Genomic DNA, 20,000 nt, shown 5'->3' with positions numbered 1-20,000 from the left:
AATGCATCACCACAGTTTCGCTGTGGTTGATGGTCATCCTGCTCTCCTCCGTCCATGTCTGCAGTCGCTCCAAAATGACTTGGAGTGGCAAGTAGTCCGGGTTCCTGGTGGAGACTGGGACGCCCACGGTGCAGTCGTACACTCACTTCCAGCCATGGGGGTGTCAGTGAGGGCGTCGTTAGTGAGGAGGAGGAAGCATAGTGGGCTCATCTTGGTTCCCTGGGGGACCCCACATGTCAGCTGTTGGATATTAGAGACAGACCCTGATAGCGAACGGCCTGACGCCTCCCTGAGAGGGTGTTGGCTAGCCACGCTGCCAGGTTGGGAGGGAGACCCAGACTCATTGCCTTGCTGAAGACAACAAAGTTGATCAACAAGATCAAAAGCTTTTTTGAAGTCCACAAAAGCAACAGGTAGAGAGGTGTTTCGCTTGTCCAGGTGGCTGTGGATGAAGTCAAGGAAGCTGGTCAGGTAATGGGAGGTGGAGGTGGCTTTAATATTTCCAAACTGTCTGATATCCACGGTATAACAAGTTTTGGTGTAGGCCCAGTCATACACAAAATCTTCACAAATAAAGCTAGGGATGGGGGTGATAGAGACTGGCCTGAGGTCACCGAGGGACTGTGGACTGGAAGCTTTGCGGATGGGAGAGACGTAAGATGTCTTCCAGTCCGCGGGGCAAGAGTGTTGGGAAAGAGAGGCGTTTATTATGGGGCATAGCGGTGTTGCTGGCTCTTCCCATATGGGAAGGTCAGTGGGTGTGGTGCATCTTGGTATCTTTAAGTATCCTTGGTATCTTGGTATCTTGGTATCTTTAAGTATCCTCTTAAAAACATCTATCGCCAGGACAGTGGGGGGAGGGGAGGGGGCGGGAAGATGGGCAGGAAGCGGAGTGGTGTGGAGGGGAGGGCAGGTGTGACAGATAGCGGCAAAGTGGTCGTTCATCTCCTGAGCCGCGAGATTAGCAGGAAGGTGTGAGGTGCAAGGAAGAGATGAAGTGTGCTTTTGTAGGCCACACAAAGCTTTGCTGCTAGCGTACCACTGTCTGTTGTTGGCCTGCTTGAAGTGGTGTATCTTGTCCGGGTAATAGCTTGCCTTGGCAGCCTTAATCTCCCTGATCACTCTGTTTCTTAGCTTCCTGTATAGGACCTGGCAGGAGTGGAACGACCACGTCCGCTGATGCATGAGTCTTTTAATGCGGGGCGTCATCCAGGGGGCATCAGATGTGTGCACTGTGACGCTCTTGGCTGGGAAGTAGCGGTGGAAGGCTTCTGTGGTGGTGGCGACGTAATTGTGCCATTTTGAGTGGACGTCCTCCACATCCAGCACCTCGGTCCACGGGTGTTGTGTCACCCACTGCCCAAACTCCCTCAAGGCTGAGTCAGGCATGGGGCGGTGGGTCCTGGTGACAGCTGGCCGGGGGGTCGAGGTGGTGGGTGTTAGTGTCCACAGTATGGAGAGGTGGGTGCTCCGTCCCATGGGAGGCAGCGGCTTGGGGAGCGAGTACTGCTGGCCTAGGTCTGTCAGTATAAGGTCGAGGGTGGCTTGCTGGGTGGTAGGGAAGTCCACGACCTGGGTGAGGTGTAGCTGGTGTAGGATATCGCTGATATACAATCCGTTAAAGTCCCCACAGATGACCAGCTTGGCAACAGGATACCTCACACTTAGGGCCTCAGCAGTGTCACTGATGTGAGTGGTGAGTAACTGTGCTGTGGTGGCTCGTGGGGGGTGGTACACGACGCACACGATGATGGAGGCCGTGTTGCTGAGATGGCAGGGGGGCGTAACTCTCACCCACAGGGCCTCTACTCCGGCAGGAATGTTGACAGGCAGGTGTGAGGGGCTGAGGGTAGATTGGGAGAAAACAGCCACTCCGCCCTTCCCCCCCTTCCTGCGTCCTGTCCTGAGGTGATGGCAGAGCTGGTAGTCCTGCATCGTGCACACCTCAGCAACGACCTCCCACGCCTCAGTAACCGCCACAATGTCCGCACAAGTAGAGCTCACCGTCACAATCAGCTCGTCCATCTTGTTGGCCAGAGACGTCGCATTAAATAGGAGGAGGGAGGGAAGACTATACCACACACACGGCACTTCTGAGTGTTTGTATTCCCTCTTCTCCACCCAGCGGTCTTCTCTGGCACTGGAGGTCACTGCCTTGATGGGACGCACCACACTTTTACCTCCTCTCCATCCGCGGTTCCGAAATAGTTTCAAAGTCTTAAGGCACTGTGTAGATGACGCTGCAAACATCAACAAACAGACCTGGGTAGAGCTTCAAGTTTTGCCAAGAATCTGCTGCCATACAGGCTTAGATCAGGCAATATATTGCCAACACCGGCACCATCCCCTCTGCACAACTGTGAAAACCGTTGCAATGGTAACTGCGACGCCAAGCCACTGAAGAAAAAGGGGTGCAAAGACTTAATGGGATACATGTTTGTTTGTCCAAGATGGCTAGTTATGACAATATAAACACAGTGAAGGCATTGTCTGCTACGGAGATCAATAAACTGACAGCGGCGCAGCTAAAATGTGCACTGAGAACAACTGTTGCACATCAGCCTCATGAAGAGCAGCCACCGAGCTCTGAATTACTCGAAGAAATAAGAAATATTCCAGAAGATTTGGCAGCTGTGAAGGAGATGAAGGAAGAAATAGAATCACTGAATACAACACTCGATGAAGCCTACATGATTATCCACCAGCAAAACCGGTTCCTAGAATCCCTTGGCGCCAAAAAAAGGGTGCGGCACTTGGTTATAACTGGGGTCTCGGAGGATGACGACGGCCTGGGAACGACAGATGGAGACAAGATCAAGATAGTGCTGGAAGCCGCGGGTTACGCCGGACCGATACGCACCGATGTATGGGCAACAATACGACTTGGACAGCCTGACGCACGGAGGAGTCGCCCTATTCACGTGACGCTGGAGAGTCAAGATCAACGGAGCGACATCTTGCGAGTGGCGAAGAACCTGAAGGATACAGGAAGAGACTTTGAACGGATTTGCGTGAAGAAGGACGTTCATCCGGCGGCGAGGAGAGAAATGACAAGACTGAGGACCCGAGAAAATGAGGAGAAGCAGAAACCAGACAACCAGGGAGTGGAAATTACGTATGACTGGCGGCGGCGAGTATTGCTGCGTGATGGTGTTGTGAATGATAGGTGTTTCCCAAATTTTGGCATGGAAAGAATTGGAATGGACAATTAAAAATATGTGCTTGTAATATCTGTGGTGTGAAAAATAAGCTCCAAAGCCCTGAAGTGATAAATGTTGCTTTAGAATTTGACATGATATGGATCACTGAAATTAAGTAACGTTAATTAGTAGCGTGGCAGGTTTTGATTTATATATGAATAAAAGAAAACAAAATAGTCGGAGAGGAGGAATTATGATGTTGGTGAAGTGTGCGTTGGTGCCATATATCACATGTGCCAACATTGCAGCAGAAGGACAAACATGGGTCGAGCTGTCCTGCTGCCCTGGGATGAGGCTTGGCGCCATGTATATCCCACCGGTCGACTCGCCCTACCAAGACCCGGCGCTGCTGTGGGAGGGGCAGGTGACCGACTGTGACGGTGCCATACTGGTCGCTGACTTGAACGCACGTATGGGTTGCCTACCAAGTACAAATATAAACGGAAAGAGATGTGAATATAATGGTGTGAAAGATCTTTTAAGTAATTCCATGGGCCGGGCAATACCCAACATGTGTGAAGAGAAAGAAATGGTAGTTGCTAATCATTTGAAATATGACGGAAAGCAGCGAGGAGGGAATTTATCTTTTAGGCGTAATGATCGCTGGACATCGGAAATCAACCTGTGTTTATCGACCTGTGTTTAGTTAAGTATAGCAGTTTGAATGTCCTCAAAGACTTATGTACACGCCAAGTTATGTCGTGCTCAGATCATGCGCCACTCACTCTAACAATTAACACTGACGTTTTTAAATGAGTAACGCTATCGCAGCTACTTGAGCGCGCCAGTAACTTGGGTCGGACGCTGACACACAGTCCCTAGCTGCACCACTAATATCGCGACAGGCCTGCACCATGACAAAGTGGATATAGAAGCGTTCGTGACGAGGATGGCGCTGTGTGAGCCGCCAACCCTGGGCGTGGTGAATGAGGAAAGTGTGAAGGACGTGGTTAAGGAAAGCTGCAGGGAAGTTAAAGGAATAGCAAAGGAGTGTAAAAAGTCGAATGTCACGCGTGAGGGAAGTGTAGACCTAAAAGAGTCATGGAGGAAAATGACTGTGATAAAATTTGGAAAGCAATTAACTGGAAAGGTGAAATTAGAAGTAAAGAAGGCAGTACCCAGCCTACTGAGAGTCAGTTTAAGATTCATTTTGAGGAATTATTGAATCCAGTGAAGGAGGAAGTTGGAGAGGTAAACTTTGAGCAGGCACCAAGTATTCCCATTGTGGATGATCCTTTCACGTTTAGAGAGGTGGAAACAGCTGTGAGAGGGATGAATAAAAAGAAAAGTTTTGTTGGAATAAGTCCTGCCCTATTAATGAACTTACCTATGAACTGGTTGATGTTTTTTCTTACAATGTCCAATGTAATTTTTGATAGTTTGTGTTTCCCACTAGCCTGGTGCTATAGTAAGTTAAGTGTATTATTTAAGTGTGGTGATCGCATGCTTTGTGATAACTACAGAGGTGTTAGTATAATGGACACCCTAGCTAAACTCTATGACACACTTATTATCAATAGATTGAAAATGTGGATGGATGTGGACAATTGTCAAGCAGGAGCAATGGAGGGAAGAGGATGCCTAGAGCAGATATTTACACTGAGATTATTGTGTGATTATGTAAAATACAAGAAATTGAAGTTATATGTATTATTTATAGACTATCGTAAAGCATACGATAAAGTACCGAGGTCCAGGCTGATAGAATGCTTAAGATCAATAGGATGTGGAAGAAGGATGTTAAAAGCAATATATGTTATGTATCGCTGCACACGTAACGTGCTTAAGAGTGCCACGGTGGAGTCGTCAGTGGGAGTAAGGCAAGGCTCACCTTCCAGCTGTCTAATGTTTGTGATTTACATTAACCAGATGATTCGTATGCTGAAGGAACAAATAGCAACTAACAGCTACTTGGGCGCACTGCACACAACATCTCGGGATATGTGCATCAGGAAACTCAGAGTTGTCATCGATTATTGCAATGATTATGGAATTGTTCCTAATGAGGACTAAATTATTTTTTTTGTTTGAAATATCGCTCGTTGTGATAAAGTTCCATTAAAGATCGAGGGACACGTTATTAAGTACTGTGACAGATACAAGTTTTTAGGGGCCTGGTTTACCGACAGCGGTTGTATGAAGGACGTGGTGTCACTACACGAGGCAAAGTGTCAGTCAGTCGTCAACAAATTTTCTATAATTCGTGCCTCGAACCCTGATATGCCTCAGTGTTATAAGCAACTTGTTTTTGACGCGGCTGTGTTGGCTGAACTGAGATACAGCTGCAAGACGTGGCTGACAGACGGCTGTGTGTCACTCACCAGTCAGTACAATAAACTTATGAAATGTCTCCTGGACGTGACAAATAACACAAGCTCAAACTTATGTCGTGTTGAATCGAGAATTAAGCCAGTTTACCATACTGTCTGTGCCCGACGGAAACGTTTCTTGGAGAGGAAGCTGACTCTATCTACTCGACAGAAGTGAACCATTTCATCTTGTATTTAGTTGATGCAGAGAAGCTAACACCCCTGGTTATAAGTTTATCCAGAGCGCCATACAGTATGATAATCATATAAATCCTCTTGACAGAATAATTAATTTAATTACCAATAAGCCACAAGACGCAACAAAGTATCACACATATAAAACAATATTGAATTCTAGTCTTGGTGTCCATAATATTTATTCAGATGACATAATGTCCCTGATTTTACACATTTGGCGTTTGTAAGAATTCGACTGATGTCTTATGTAGGTACGTGTGTGAAGTGTTGATTAGTTATAGGACCTAAAAAGAAAACAATACTTAATTAGAACTACTTATTGCATTAATATTGGTCAAATTGTGTTAGACGTTATGCTGAGTTATGTATCTATGTTAGTTATAGCATTACTGCTAGTAAGTGTTTGCTAATGCTGGTTACTTTGCATCGCCTAATTCTTAAACAATACTTAGGTGAAAGTGTTGTTATTTATGTTTGTAAATGTATGATTCTTTATTTGGACCACTGGCAAATTTTGTACCTTTCACTTTACTGTATGAATAATTTCTTTGGTCAGTAAAAGTAACTAACTATCACGTTGGGCGGCGGGTGACCGGACCCTCGCATACGACGCAGGAGGTAGTTGCGTTCGTACGTTTGCACGGCAGCACACATTATCCTTTATGTGTCGACACGCACTCGCTAAATGTGTTCACAAGTACAACAATCTCACCAGGGCGAGCCTAAAACTAAAAACTAAGAGTTGAAAACTGAAAAAAACCGAGGTCACTATCAATAGGGGGCGGGGAAGGCAGGAAGGCCAACATGCTGGCCGAGGCTGCTCTAGAGCGCCTAAGGTCACACGTTCTTTCCTTTTCCATGTGTGTGTGTGTGTGTGTGTGTGTGTTATAACAAGAGAAGTGGCATTAAAATACACATAATTTACTGACAAGCATTGCACGACAACATTACTGCGGTGATTAAAAGTACTCCTGTAAAATACTACATGGCATCATACAAGCCAGGCAGAAGGGGAGCGAGGACCAGCGACCTTGAAAACACCTGAGTGACTGACAAGAGGCATAAAGAGAGAGAGAGAGAGAGAGAGAGAGAGAGAGAGAGAGAGAGAGAGAGAGAGAGAGAGAGAGAGAGAGAGAGAGAGAGAGAAAATAGTGCACTGTACAATTTTTTGTTTATTTCCGTGAATAAATTACGGTGTCCATGAATAGTATTTTTCTCTGTAATCCTGCACACACACACACACACACACACACACACACACACACACACACACACACACACACACACTGATAACAATAAAAATAATAAAAAAATATGAATCAAGGAAAGATGGTAAAGCGGACACTGAGTGTTCCAAGGAAGTAGTAGTAGTAGTAGTAGCAGTAGTAGTAGTAGTAGTAGTAGTAGTAGTAGTAGTAGTAGTAGTAGTAGTAGTAATAGTACTAGTAGTAACAGAAGCAGAAGTAACAGTAGTCGTAATAATAATTATAGTAGTAGTAGTAGTAGTAATAGTAGTAGTATCCATAATAATATTAAAAGTAGTCGTAATAATAATATCCGTAATAATACTAGTAGAAGTAGTAGTAGTAACAGTAATCGTAATAATAATAGTAGTAGTAGTAGTAGAGTAGTAGTAGTAGTAGTAGTAGTCGTAGTAGTAGTATTAGTAGTAAAAGTAATAGTAGTAGTAGTAGTAGTAGTAGTAGTAGTAGTAGTAGTAGTAGTAGTAGTAGTAGTAGTAGTAGTAGTAGTAATAGTAGTAGTAGTAACAGAAGCAGTAGTAACAGTAGTCGTAATAATAATTATAGTAGTAGTAGTAGTAATAGTAGTAGTATTCATAATAATACTAAAAGTAGTCGTAATAATAATATTCGTTGTAATACTAGTAGAAGTAGTAGTAGTAACAGTAATCGTAATAATAACAGTAGTAGTAGTAGTAGAGTAGTAGTAGTAGTAGCAGTCGTAGTAGTAGTATTAGTAGTAAAAGTAATAGTAGTAGTAGTAGTAGTAGTAGTAGTAGTAGTAGTAGTAGTAGTAGTAGTAGTAGTAGTAGTAGTAGTAGCAGTAGTAGAAGTAGAACGACTATTAGTAGTAGTAGTTTTTTTTTCTTTTATGTAGGAGTGACAATGGCCAAGGGCAACAAAAATATAATAAAAAAAAATGCCAACTGAAATGCCAGTCCCATCAAAAGGTCAAAGCAGTGGTCATAAATTGCTGAATAAGTGTATTGAAACCTCTCTCTTGAAGGAATTCAAGTCTTAGGAAGGTGGAAATATAGAAGCTGGCAGGGAATTCCAGAGTTTACCAGAGAAAGGGATGAATGATTGAGAATACTGGTTAACTCTTGCGTGAGAGAGGTGGACAGAATAGGGGTGAAAGAAAGAAGAAAGTCTTTTGCAGCGAGGCCGCGGAAGGAGGGGAGGCATGCAGTTAGCAACATCAGAAGAGCAGTTAGCATGAAAATAGCGGTAGAAGACAGCTAGATATGCAACATTACGGTGGTGAGAGAGAAGCTGGAGACAGTCAGTTAGAGGAGAGGAGTTGATGAGACGAAAAGCTTTTGATTCCACTCTGTCTAGAAAAGCAGCATGAGTGGAACCTTCCCAGACATGTGAAGCATACTCCATACATAGACGGATAAGGCCCTTGTACAGAGTTAGCAGCTGGGGAGGTGAGAAAAACATGCGGAGACGTCTCAGAACACCTAACTTCATAGAAGCTGTTTTAGCTAGAGATGAGATGTGAAGTTTCCAGTTCAGATTATAAGTAAAGGACAGACCGAGGATGTTCAGTGTATAAGAAGGGGACAGATGTGTGTCATTGAAGAAGAGGGGATAGTTGTCTGGAAGGTTGTGTCGAGTTGAGAGATGGAGGAATTGAGTTTTTGAGGCATTGAACAATACCAAGTTTGCTCTGCCCCAATCAGAAATTTTAGAAAGATCAGAAGGCAAGCATTCTGTGGCTTCCCTGCGTGATATGTTTACCTCCTGAAGGGTTGGACGTCTATGAAAAGACGTGGAAAAGTGCAGGGTGGTATCATCAGCGTACGAGTGGATAGGACAAGAAGTTTGGTTTAGAAGATCATTAATGAATAATAAGAAGGGAGGTGACAGGACAGAACCCTGAGGAACACTACTGTTAATAGATTTAGGAGAAGAACAGTGACCGTCTACCACAGCAGTAATAGAACGGTCAAAAAGAAAACTTGAAATGAAGTTACAGAGAGAAGGATAGAAGCCGTGCGAGGGTAGTTTGTAAATGAAAGCTTTGTGCCAGACTATATTAAAAGCTTTTGATATGTCCAAGGCAACAGCAAAAGTTTCACCAAAATCTCTAAAGGAGGATGACCAAGACTCAGTAAAGAAAGCCAGAAGATCACTAGTAGAGCGGCATTGACGGAACCCGTACTGGCGATCAGATACAAGGTTGTGAAATGATAGATGTTTAAGAATCTTCCCGTTGAGGATAGATTCAAAAACTTTAGATCGGCAGGAAATTAAACCAACAGGACGGTAGTTTGAGGGACTAGAACGGTCACCCTTTTTAGGAACAGGTTGAATGTAGGTAAACTTCCAGCAAGAAGGAAAGGTAGATGTTGACAGACAGAGCTGAAAGAGTTTGACTAGGCAAGGTGCAAGCACGGAGGCACAGTTTCGTAAAACAATAGGAGGGACCCCATCAGGTCCATAAGCCTTCCGAGGTTTAGGCCAGCGAGGGCATGGAAAACATCATTGCGAAGAATTTTAATAGGTGGCATGAAGTAGTCAGAGGGTGGAGGAGAGGGAGGAACAAGCCCAGAATCGTCCAAGGTAGAGTTTTTAGCAAAGGTTTGAGCAAAGAGTTCAGCTTTAGAAAATTATGTGATAGCAGTGGTGCCATCTGGTTGCAATAGAGGAGGGAAAGAAGAAGAAGCAAAGTTATTGGAGATATTTTTGGCTAGAGGAGGCAGTAGACACCTGCCGAAACGATAATTACTCCCAGTGAGGTCTAAAGCACTGTTCAGGGGGTGCTGTGAACTTATCATTAAACCCAGCTGTGACCTCACTGAACGTTTCCCTTTGTGTCTCACAACACAAGGGGGTAGTCACAGCCTGCCCTCTAAAGACAACTCTCTTCCTCCACACAAAACTACAAGCACCTAATAACACACACACCCTTCACTCAAAAAATTTTAAAATCATTGCGACTCCTACACCAGCCTCGGAGTCCCCATCTGGGGAGGGGACCATAAATGTCCCCAGGTCGGACTGCCTTTCCGTCGACGACCCTAAGTGTCTTGACACCCCCCTCAACTTTTTCTTCATTAACTTCTGCAACATTCGCGGTCTAAGATCTAATTTTCAATCTGTAGAACACCTTCTAAACCTCATCTTCTTTTCCTCACTGAAACTCAGGTGTCTGAGGCAACTGACAGTAGCCCCTTTTCTGTTCCCTCCTACTTTCTCTATCCTCATTTTCGATCCAAAGCTGGATGCTGCGTTTATGTGCGCAATGACTTAACCTGCTCTCGTGCCCACGCTCTTGAATCTTCCGAGTTTTCCACCATCTGGCTACGACTACAGAGTCATTCTCATACTAAATTTATCTGTGCTGTATACCTCTCTCCTAACTCCTCTGACTATAAGAAATTCTTTGACTACTTAACTTCCAAAGTGGAGCACATTCTGACCCTCTTCCCTTTTGCAGAGATCTCCATTCTTGGAGACTTCAATGTTCACCACCAGCTTTGGCTTTCCTCTCCCTTCACTGACCATCCTGGTGAACTAGCCTACAACTTTGCTATCCTCCATGACCTAGAGCAATTGGTGCAACACCCTACTCGTATTCCTGACCGTCTTGGAGATACGCCCAACATTCTTGACCTTTTCCTGACCTCTAATCCTTCTGCTTATGCTGTCACCCTTTCTTCTCCGTTGGGCTCCTCCGATCACAATCTCATATCTTTATCTTGTCCTATCACTCCAATCCCTCCTCAGGATCCCCCTAAGCGAAGGTGCCTCTGGCGTTTTGCCTCTGCTAGTTGGGGGGACCTGAGGCGGTATTTTGCTGATTTTCCTTGGAATGACTACTGCTTCCGTGTCAGAGACCCGTCTTTGTGTGCTGAGCGCATAACAGAGGTGATAGTGTCTGGCATGGAGGCGTACATTCCTCACTCTTTTTCTCGTCCTAAACCTTCTAAACCTTGGTTTAACACAGCTTGTTCTCGTGCTATACATGATAGAGAGGTGGCCCACAAAAGGTACTTAAGCCTTCCTTCACCAGAATCTCATGCACTTTATATTTCTGCCCGGAACCATGCCAAGTCTGTTCTCCAACTAGCCAAAAACTCCTTCATTAACAGAAAATGTCAAAACCTTTCAAGATCTAACTCCCCTCGTGATTTCTGGCATCTAGCCAAAAATATCTCCAATAACTTTGCTTCTTCTTTCCCTCCTCTACTTCAACCAGATGGCACCACTGCTATCACATCTATTTCTAAAGCTGAACTCTTTGCTCAAACCTTTGCTAAAAACTCTACCTTGGACGATTCTGGGCTTGTTCCTCCCTCTCCTCCACCCTCTGACTACTTCATGCCTCGTATTAAAATTCTTCGTAATGATGTTTTCCATGCCCTCGCTGGCCTAAACCCTCAGAAGGCTTATGGACCTGATGGGGTCCCTCCTATTGTTCTCCGAAACTGTGCCTCCGTGCTTGCACCTTGCCTAGTCAAACTCTTTCAGCTCTGTCTGTCAACATCTACCTTTCCTTCTTGCTGGAAGTTTGCCTACATTCAACCTGTTCCTAAAAAGGGTGACCGCTCTAATCCCTCAAACTACCGTCCTATTGCTTTAATTTCCTGCTTATCTAAAGTTTTTGAATCTATCCTCAACAGGAAGATTCTTAAACATCTATCACTTCACAACCTTCTATCTGATCGCCAGTATGGGTTCCGTCAAGACCGCTCTAATGGTGATCTTCTGGCTTTCCTTACTGAGTCTTGGTCATCCTCTTTTAGAGACTTTGGTGAAACTTTTGCTGTTGCCTTGGACATATCAAAAGCCTTTGATAGAGTCTGGCACAAAGCTTTGATTTCCAAACTACCCTCCTACGGTTTCTATCCTTCTCTCTGTAACTTCATCTCAAGTTTCCTTTCTGACCGTTCTATTGCTGCTGTGGTAGACGGTCACTGTTCTTCTCCTAAATCTATTAACAGTGGTGTTCCTCAGGGTTCTGTCCTGTCACCCACTCTCTTCTTATTATTCATTAATGATCTTCTAAACCAAACTTCTTGTCCTATCCACTCCTATGCTGATGATACCACCCTGCACTTTTCCACGTCTTTTCATAGACGTCCAACCCTTCAGGAGGTAAACATATCACGCAGGGAAGCCACAGAACGCCTGACTTCTGATCTTTCTAAAATTTCTGATTGGGGCAGAGCAAACTTGGTATTGTTCAATGCCTCAAAAACTCAATTCCTCCATCTATCAACTCGACACAATCTTCCAGACAACTATCCCCTCTTCTTCAATGACACTCAACTGTCCCCCTCTTCTACACTGAACATCCTCGGTCTGTCCTTTACTTATAATCTGAACTGGAAACTTCACATCTCATCTCTAGCTAAAACAGCTTCTATGAAATTAGGTGTTCTGAGACGTCTCCGCCAGTTTTTCTCACCCCCCCAGCTGCTAACTCTGTACAAGGGCCTTATCCGTCCATGTATGGAGTATGCTTCACATGTCTGGGGGGGTTCCACTCATACTGCTGTTCTAGACAGGGTGGAATCAAAAGCTTTTCGTCTCATCAACTCCTCTCCTCTAACTGACTGTCTTCAGCCTCTCTCTCACCGCCGCAATGTTGCATCTCTAGCTGTCTTCTACCGCTATTTTCATGCTAACTGCTCTTCTGATCTTGCTAACTGCATGCCTCCCCTCCTTCCACGGCCTCGCTGCACAAGACTTTCTTCTTTCTCTCACTCCTATTCTGTCCACCTCTCTAACGCAAGAGTTAACCAGTATTCTCAATCATTCATCCCTTTCTCTGGTAAACTCTGGAACTCCTTGCCTGCTTCTGTATTTCCACCTTCCTATGACTTGAATTCCTTCAAGAGGGAGGTTTCAAGACACTTATCCACCAATTTTTGACCACTGCTTTGACCCTTTTAAGGGACTGGCATTTCAGTGGGCATTTTTTTTTATTAGATTTTTGTTGCCCTTGGCCAGTATCCTTCCTACATAAAAAAAAAAAAAAAAAAAAGATAACAGAAATCATGAGGTTAGTTAGATCTTGAAAGGTTTTGACATTTTCTGTTAATGAAGGAGTTTTTGGCTAGTTGGAGAACAGACTTGGCATGGTTCCGGGCAGAAATATAAAGTGCATGAGATTCTGGTGATGGAAGGCTTAAGTACCTTTTGTGGGCCACCTCTCTATCATGTATAGCACGAGAACAAGCTGTGTTAAACCAAGGTTTAGAAGGTTTAGGACGAGAAAAAGAGTGAGGAATGTACGCCTCCATGCCAGACACTATCACCTCTGTTATGCGCTCAGCACACAAAGACGGGTCTCTGACACGGAAGCAGTAGTCATTCCAAGGAAAATCAGCAAAATACCTCCTCAGGTCCCCCCAACTGGCAGTGGCAAAACGCCAGAGGCACCTTCGCTTAGGGGGATCCTGAGGAGGGATTGGAGCGATAGGACAAGACAAAGATACGAGATTGTGATCGAAGGAGCCCAACGGAGAAGAAAGGGTGACAGCATAAGCAGAAGGATTAGAGGTCAGGAAAAGGTCAAGAATGTTGGGCGTATCTCCAAGACGGTCAGGAATACGAGTAGGGTGTTGCACCAATTGCTCTAGGTCATGGAGAATAGCAAAGATGTGGGCTAGTTCACCAGGATGGTCAGTGAAGGGAGAGGAAAGCCAAAGCTGGTGGTGAACATTGAAGTCTCCAAGAATGGAGATCTCTGCAAAAAGGAAGAGGGTCAGAATGTGCTCCAATTTGGAAGTTAAGTAGTCAAAGAATTTCTTATAGTCAGAGGAGTTAGGAGAGAGGTATACAGCACAGATAAATTTAGTATGAGAGTGACTCTCTAGTCGTAGCCAGATGGTGGAAAACTCGGAAGATTCAAGAGCGTGGGCACGAGAGCAGGTTAAGTCATTGCGCACATAAACGCACCATCCAGCTTTGGATCAAAAATGAGGATAGAGAAAGTAGGAGGGAACAGAAAAGGGGCTAATGTCGGTTGCCTCAGACACCTGAGTTTCAGTGAGGAAAAGAAGATGAGGTTTAGAAGGTGTTCTACAGATTGAAAATTAGATCTTAGACCGCGAATGTTGCACAAGTTAATGAGGAAAAAGTTGAGGGGGGTGTCAAGACACTTAGGGTCGTTGACAGAAAGGCAGTCCGACCTGGGGACATTTATGGTCTCCTCCCCAGATGGGGACTCCGAGCCTGGTGTAGGAGTCGCCATGATGATTTTAAAATTTTAGAGTGAAGGGTGTGTGTGTTATTAGGTGGTTGTAGTTTTGTGTGGAGGAAGAGAGTTGTCTTTAGAGGGCAGGCTGTGACTGCCCCCTTGTGTTGTGAGACACAAAGGGAAACGTTCAGTGAGGTCACAGCTGGGTTTAATGATAAGTTCACAGCACCCCCTGAACAGTGCTGCACACCTCACTGGGAGTAATTATCGTTTCGGCAGGTAGTAACAGTTAACAGAAGTAAGCATAGTAGAAGACAGAGAGGGTTGCAAGGAAGTAGTAGTAGTAGTAGTAGTAGTAGTAGTAGTAGTAGTAGTAGTAGTAGTAATAGAAACAGTAGTAACTAATTGTAAAAGTAATTATAGTAATAGTAGTAATAGTTGTAGTATTCATGATAGTACTAAAAGTAGTCATAATATTAATAGTCGTCTTAATACTAGTAGAGTAGTAGTAGTAATAGTAGTAGTAATAGTAGTAGTAGTAGAGCTAATATTAGTATAAGTAGCAGTAGTAGAAGTAGTACGAGTATTAGTATTAGTAGTAATAGTAACAGAAGTAAGCATAGTAGCAGTAGTAATTGTAATAGTAGTAGAAGTAGTATGTAGTAGTAGGAATAGTAGTAGTAGTAGTAGTAGTAGTAGTAGTAGTAGTAGTAGTAGTAGTAGTAGCAGCAGCAGTAGTAGTAACAGTATTAGCAGCAGCAGTAGTAGTAATAGTAGTAGTAGCAGTAGTAATAATAGTAGTAACAGAATTGTAGTAGCACTAGTAATTGTAGTAGTAGTAATAGTAGTAGTACTAGTAGCAGTAGTAGTAGTAGCGGTAGAAGTAGCAGCAGTAGCAGTAGTAGTAGCAGCATTTATGTAGAGCGAGTGTGAGGTGCGGTTCACACCAGCCAGTCACTGTCACCGCCGTCCGTGACGTCATGAGTGGGGGGGAGGGAGCGAGGAGAGCACCTCGTGTGTGGGCGGCGGAAAGGGGAAAGGAGCGTGAGGCGGGTGGGGGCCGGAAGGAGTGGGTGGTGGGTGGGGGGCGGAAAGGGGCATCTGGCAGGCGGGGAGTGGGAAGGAGTGGGTTGCTGGTAGGGGCCTGGTAGGAGTGGGTGGCGAATGGGTGTTTGGAAGGAGTGGGTTGAGGGTAGGGGGGGAGGGAGAGGGAGGAGATAAGGACAGGAAGGCGTGCTGGCAGGTAGTGGCCGTGAAGGGGCTGCTGGCTATTGGGCGGCCAGAAGCTGCTGCTTTTAGGAAGTGGCACGGGAAGGAGTGGATGTCAGGTGGTGGGGAGAGAGGTGGGGGTGGGGGGAGGAGGCATCACGGACTGACACAACAAGATGGCGTCTGTCTGAGAAGGTGGCAAGTGTAGTTTCCCGGGCCAGCGGCATGATGGGACTAACAAAACACCAGCAGGAGGTCTTTCTGTACACAACATGCACATGTACACAACACACGTGTGGCTGTACACCTGGCGGCTACTCAACACACCTGGTACACTACTGGTAGCACACTTCAGGGAGGGCTTGGCCAATCCTGGTTATCTTGACCACCACTAAGTCTTTGAGGAGGAACACAATGCGATACACACGCGCACCACACAAGATACGCCGCCACACTGGCTGCAGACTGAGCGGCGTCCCTTTGGCTCAGTGTTTCCAGGCCGTTCGGTACTTGAGCGACACACAAAGGTCTACCTAATATACAGGGACTTGTTCAACCAACGAACACACTCATATCCACTAAAAAAAAAATAAAATAAAATAAATAATATGAAATAAATAAATTAAATAAATAAAATTAATTAATAATGAAATTATACTAAATTATTAAAATTACTATTACTTCACTCTTACTACTACTATTACTACTACTAGTACTACTACTACTACTATTGTGTGTGTGTTATATTATTGATAGCAATCATAGTAACAATATAAGAACAAGAACTACTACTAGTACTATTATTACTACTATTACTACTACTATTATTACTACTACTATTACTAATATTAATGCTACTACTGCAGCTGTTTTAGCAACAATTCTTAAGGCAATAACATTAATATTCATATAGTCGTAGTAGCAGCAATAGTAGTAGTAGTAGTAGTAGTAGTAGTAGTAGTAGTAGTAGTAGTAGTAGTAGTAGTAAAAGTAGTAGTAGTGAGAAATCGCGAATACTACCTCTACCACAACTACTACTACTTTTTCTACTACTACTACTACTACTACTACTACTACTACTACTACTACTACTACTACTACTACTACAACTACTACTACTACTACTACTACTATTACAACTACTACTACACACGCCTGCTTATGAAGGTCGTGAACAATTTCATCTGGTACAAACGTAGCTGTGATGCGAGCAATGGCGAGTCACCTTGGTGGATCCCTGTCAAAGTGTCTTCTGAATTGTCTTTGCACTTCTTTGACATTTTCGTGCCTCCAGTAACACTTTATGACAGATGTTCTTCCTTCACAGCTTACTCTTACTTCTGACATTACTATTTTGCCCAACTGTTTCTGAAAAAAAAATACATTCAATGAATTATAGCGAGTCAAACAGTGAGTACATTTTTGGATGACTCTCTCTCGTTCTCTCTCTCTCTCTCTCTCTCTCTCTCTCTCTCTCTCTCTCTCTCTCTCTCTCTCTCTCTCTCTCTCTCTCTCTCTCTCTCTCTGTCTGTCTGTCTGTCTGTCTCTCTGTTTATACAGATAGATACAGATAGATAGATGTACACAGGTACAGACTTGTGCTTGTGGAGTATAAATGTAAGAGCATGAAGCACAGTGTGTCTCTCCCCACAGGCACCTCCCGCCTCACGCCTTCCTCCCTCCCGTCTCCCTTCATTCATAAGTACTTCACATTATTATTAATACATCAAAATCTTGGACATAATGCAATATTCAAATTGGCAGAAAATGTTTCTCACACGAGAAGTAACAACGTTAACCTTATTTGTGCAATACTGACAACAATATTATTCACAAACAGTGTGACAAGTTGGACCAAAACTGTTGTGAACAGTTTGCCTCTTGATAGACAAAGTTCTTCTTACAACTGATAAAATGTTCAAACAAACAACAGGTTAAAAAGTAACCACTTCATCAACAAAAGCTGTGATTTTGATGCTATTTATTGCAGTCATCAAAAGTAACCACTTCATCAACAAAAGCTGTGATTTTGATGCTATTTATTGCAGTCATCAAAAGTAACCACTTCATCAACAAAAGCTGTGATTTTGATGCTATTTATTGCAGTCATCGCATTTGTTGTTGTTATTAGTATTATTGTTATCACTATCCTTGTTGTTATTGTTATTATCATCATTATTTTATTATTATTTAAGTTAGTGTGAGACACTTGTATTAGTGTTTAGCTTCTCTGTAGCGGCGAGGTACTGTCGCTGTACAGTACAGTTCATTATGTTGTTGTACATTATAATTTGTTTGCACTCCTGCCCTCTGCTCTACTGTACAATACACCGTCAGAGAGCCTCGGCTCACGTGACTGTGTATTGTATGTACACCTTGAAATACTTTGTATTGTGCTCACCAATACAGGTTTGCTTACCTGCTTATTTACTTAACTACTTACTTACTGACTGACTGACTTACTTACTTACTTGCACACACACACACACACACACACACACAGTCAAGTCTTGCCTCGTGTTGTCTTGTCAAATGGTTTGGCCACAACACACGTGCCATGCCGTGTGCCACAGTGTCTCTTACTCCCATCCACCTCTTTGTCTTGTCCCCACATCCCGGTGCTCACGCCGGCCACTTCAAGGCTCAACTCCCTCCCTCCCGCACTCAGCCTTGCAGGCCACGTCTCTCCTGCCCTGCTCCTCACTCGGGAAATTTCTTTGCAGGCTGCTGGCGAGAGGAACTGCCGTCCCAAGCCCTCCACCATGGCCGCCGCTCCGAAAGTTTGCGTCCGTCGCATTAAGCTTATCTGTCTCATGGAGAACGCAGGCAAGGACGTCTTGACCTTCGTGTTGAAGCGCGGCGCGCTGAACGCCCCCGCCACGCCGCCGGGCCAGTCCCTCACTGACTACCTTGACAACCTCCCTCAAGGCTCGACAGCCAACTATGGAAGGATGAGTAAAAAACAAAAGAAAGCAGCAGTGAACCACACCGACCGCCGCCAAGCACAACGCTTCCCTTTATGGGACAACTTTGATTTGACTTTATTGTACAAAGCAATAAAGCTGACGTGCGAAGGCCTGGCGAAAGATGGCGATCCCGAATGGGGGAACCAGAACACCCTGGAGGGATTGGTAACGAAAATCAAGGATGAGCGGAATGAACTCTTTCATGAAGTCAAATCTTTCAGCGAGGCAGAGTACCAGCACAAAGTCAACGAGTTAGAACACCTCTTTATCCGAGTCCTCGCCGCAGCCAAGACCAAATACTGCATTCCTGACGCAGAGGTGACACCCGTGCAGGACAACGCCCGGCAGGTCACTGATACCTTCAGAAAAACAGGAATGGAGAAAGAAATTTTAAAAGATTATTTCAGTATCATGCACCAAGAATTTCTGAGAGACAGTCAGACCCACCTCAAAACATCCTATGATCGAGTGCAAACCTTTGATCCTCTGTCCTTCCTTACCGACTCCCCAAAACACCATCATCACATCCAGGACATTTTCTGCAAGATGTCCCTCGTGGAAGGAAGAGGACACCGCCAACAGAGGCGAGACATCGACACTTGCGACGTGCTGACGGTGACGCGCCGCGCGGGACAGAATCCACAGCCGTCCACATCCTCATCGGCCACGCCGCCCACGCACGGCGCCAAGCCACAGCTCATCCTGATCAGGGGCGTGGCAGGAAGCGGCAAAACGACCCTGCTCACCTTCCTTGTCTCAGAGTGGCTTCAGGAGCCCGGCGCCTGCACCATCAAACACCTGGACGAGTACGACATCGTGGTGCGTGTCTTGTGCCGCGATAATGAAGGCCCATCTCTCCAGAACTTCCTCAAAGTGATCCTCCCAAACCATTTTGCTGTGATGGACGAACACCTCATCCCCCTCCTACAACAAAGCAAAGTTCTCTTCCTGATTGACGGCCTGGACGAACTGTCGCCAGGCACTCCATCACACAGCCTTGTGAAGGACATCCTCTACATATCGAAATACTCGCCAGGCTTCACACTCGTCTGCACATCGCGTCCCGAAACAGTGCAAGACTTCCTGGCCAAATTACCTGATGGTTATGAGGTGTGGGACATGGAGATGAAAAGTGTTAGCCATGAACAAAGAATTCATTTTGTCATGAAGCATTACAACAGCTTCCCAGACAAGGGGGACAAAGACCCTGAGAGGCTTGAGTACCTCATGAAACACATTGGCTGGAAGGATTACCTCGGCCTGCCATTAAATCTATTGTTCGTGGCAACACTTTTCTACATCGATCAAGACAAGATCAAGATCACCACCACCCAGACCAGCCTGTACGTCACCATTCGAGACTGGTGCATAGAAAAACTGCAGGGCAGACTCACAGATGATCCACGAGACACAAAGACCCGCGAGGTCCTCATCTCTAGGGTTCTACAAGATATATACGACATGTCATTGCAAGGTCTTCTACAAGACCGACTGACTCTGTCAAAACAGGAAGAGAAGAAGCTGATTTGTTGCTGCCTTGGAAAAGGATTACCCAGCAAGGAAGTCATCCCAGCGTTTTTCAATCTTCAAGACACCAGTGACAGGCTGGGGCATCATCAGAAGTACGCAGCCCCACACAAGAGCCTACAGGAATTCTACGGTGCATCAGCAATCGTCCACAAGCTGGTGGAGGGCTCACACTCAGCAAACATACGTCGCAT

General features: G+C 44.9%; 1 protein-coding gene across 3 annotated transcripts in view; it reads left to right on the top strand.

The window, feature by feature from the left end:
- Positions 1-20,000, top strand: part of LOC135096681 (uncharacterized) — a 50,212-nt gene that overhangs the window by 28,710 nt on the left and 1,502 nt on the right. For all 3 annotated transcript variants that reach the window (XM_063998391.1, XM_063998392.1, XM_063998393.1), the window contains one exon: positions 18,037-20,000. This exon is cut by the window's right edge. In XM_063998391.1, the coding sequence (XP_063854461.1) occupies positions 18,037-20,000 (1,964 nt within the window). The remainder of the gene's footprint in view (positions 1-18,036) is intronic.

The sequence above is a fragment of the Scylla paramamosain genome, unplaced genomic scaffold (assembly GCF_035594125.1).
Source record: "Scylla paramamosain isolate STU-SP2022 unplaced genomic scaffold, ASM3559412v1 Contig5, whole genome shotgun sequence".
Classification (NCBI taxonomy): domain Eukaryota; kingdom Metazoa; phylum Arthropoda; class Malacostraca; order Decapoda; family Portunidae; genus Scylla; species Scylla paramamosain.
This window is presented reverse-complemented; position numbering and strand designations above follow the sequence as displayed.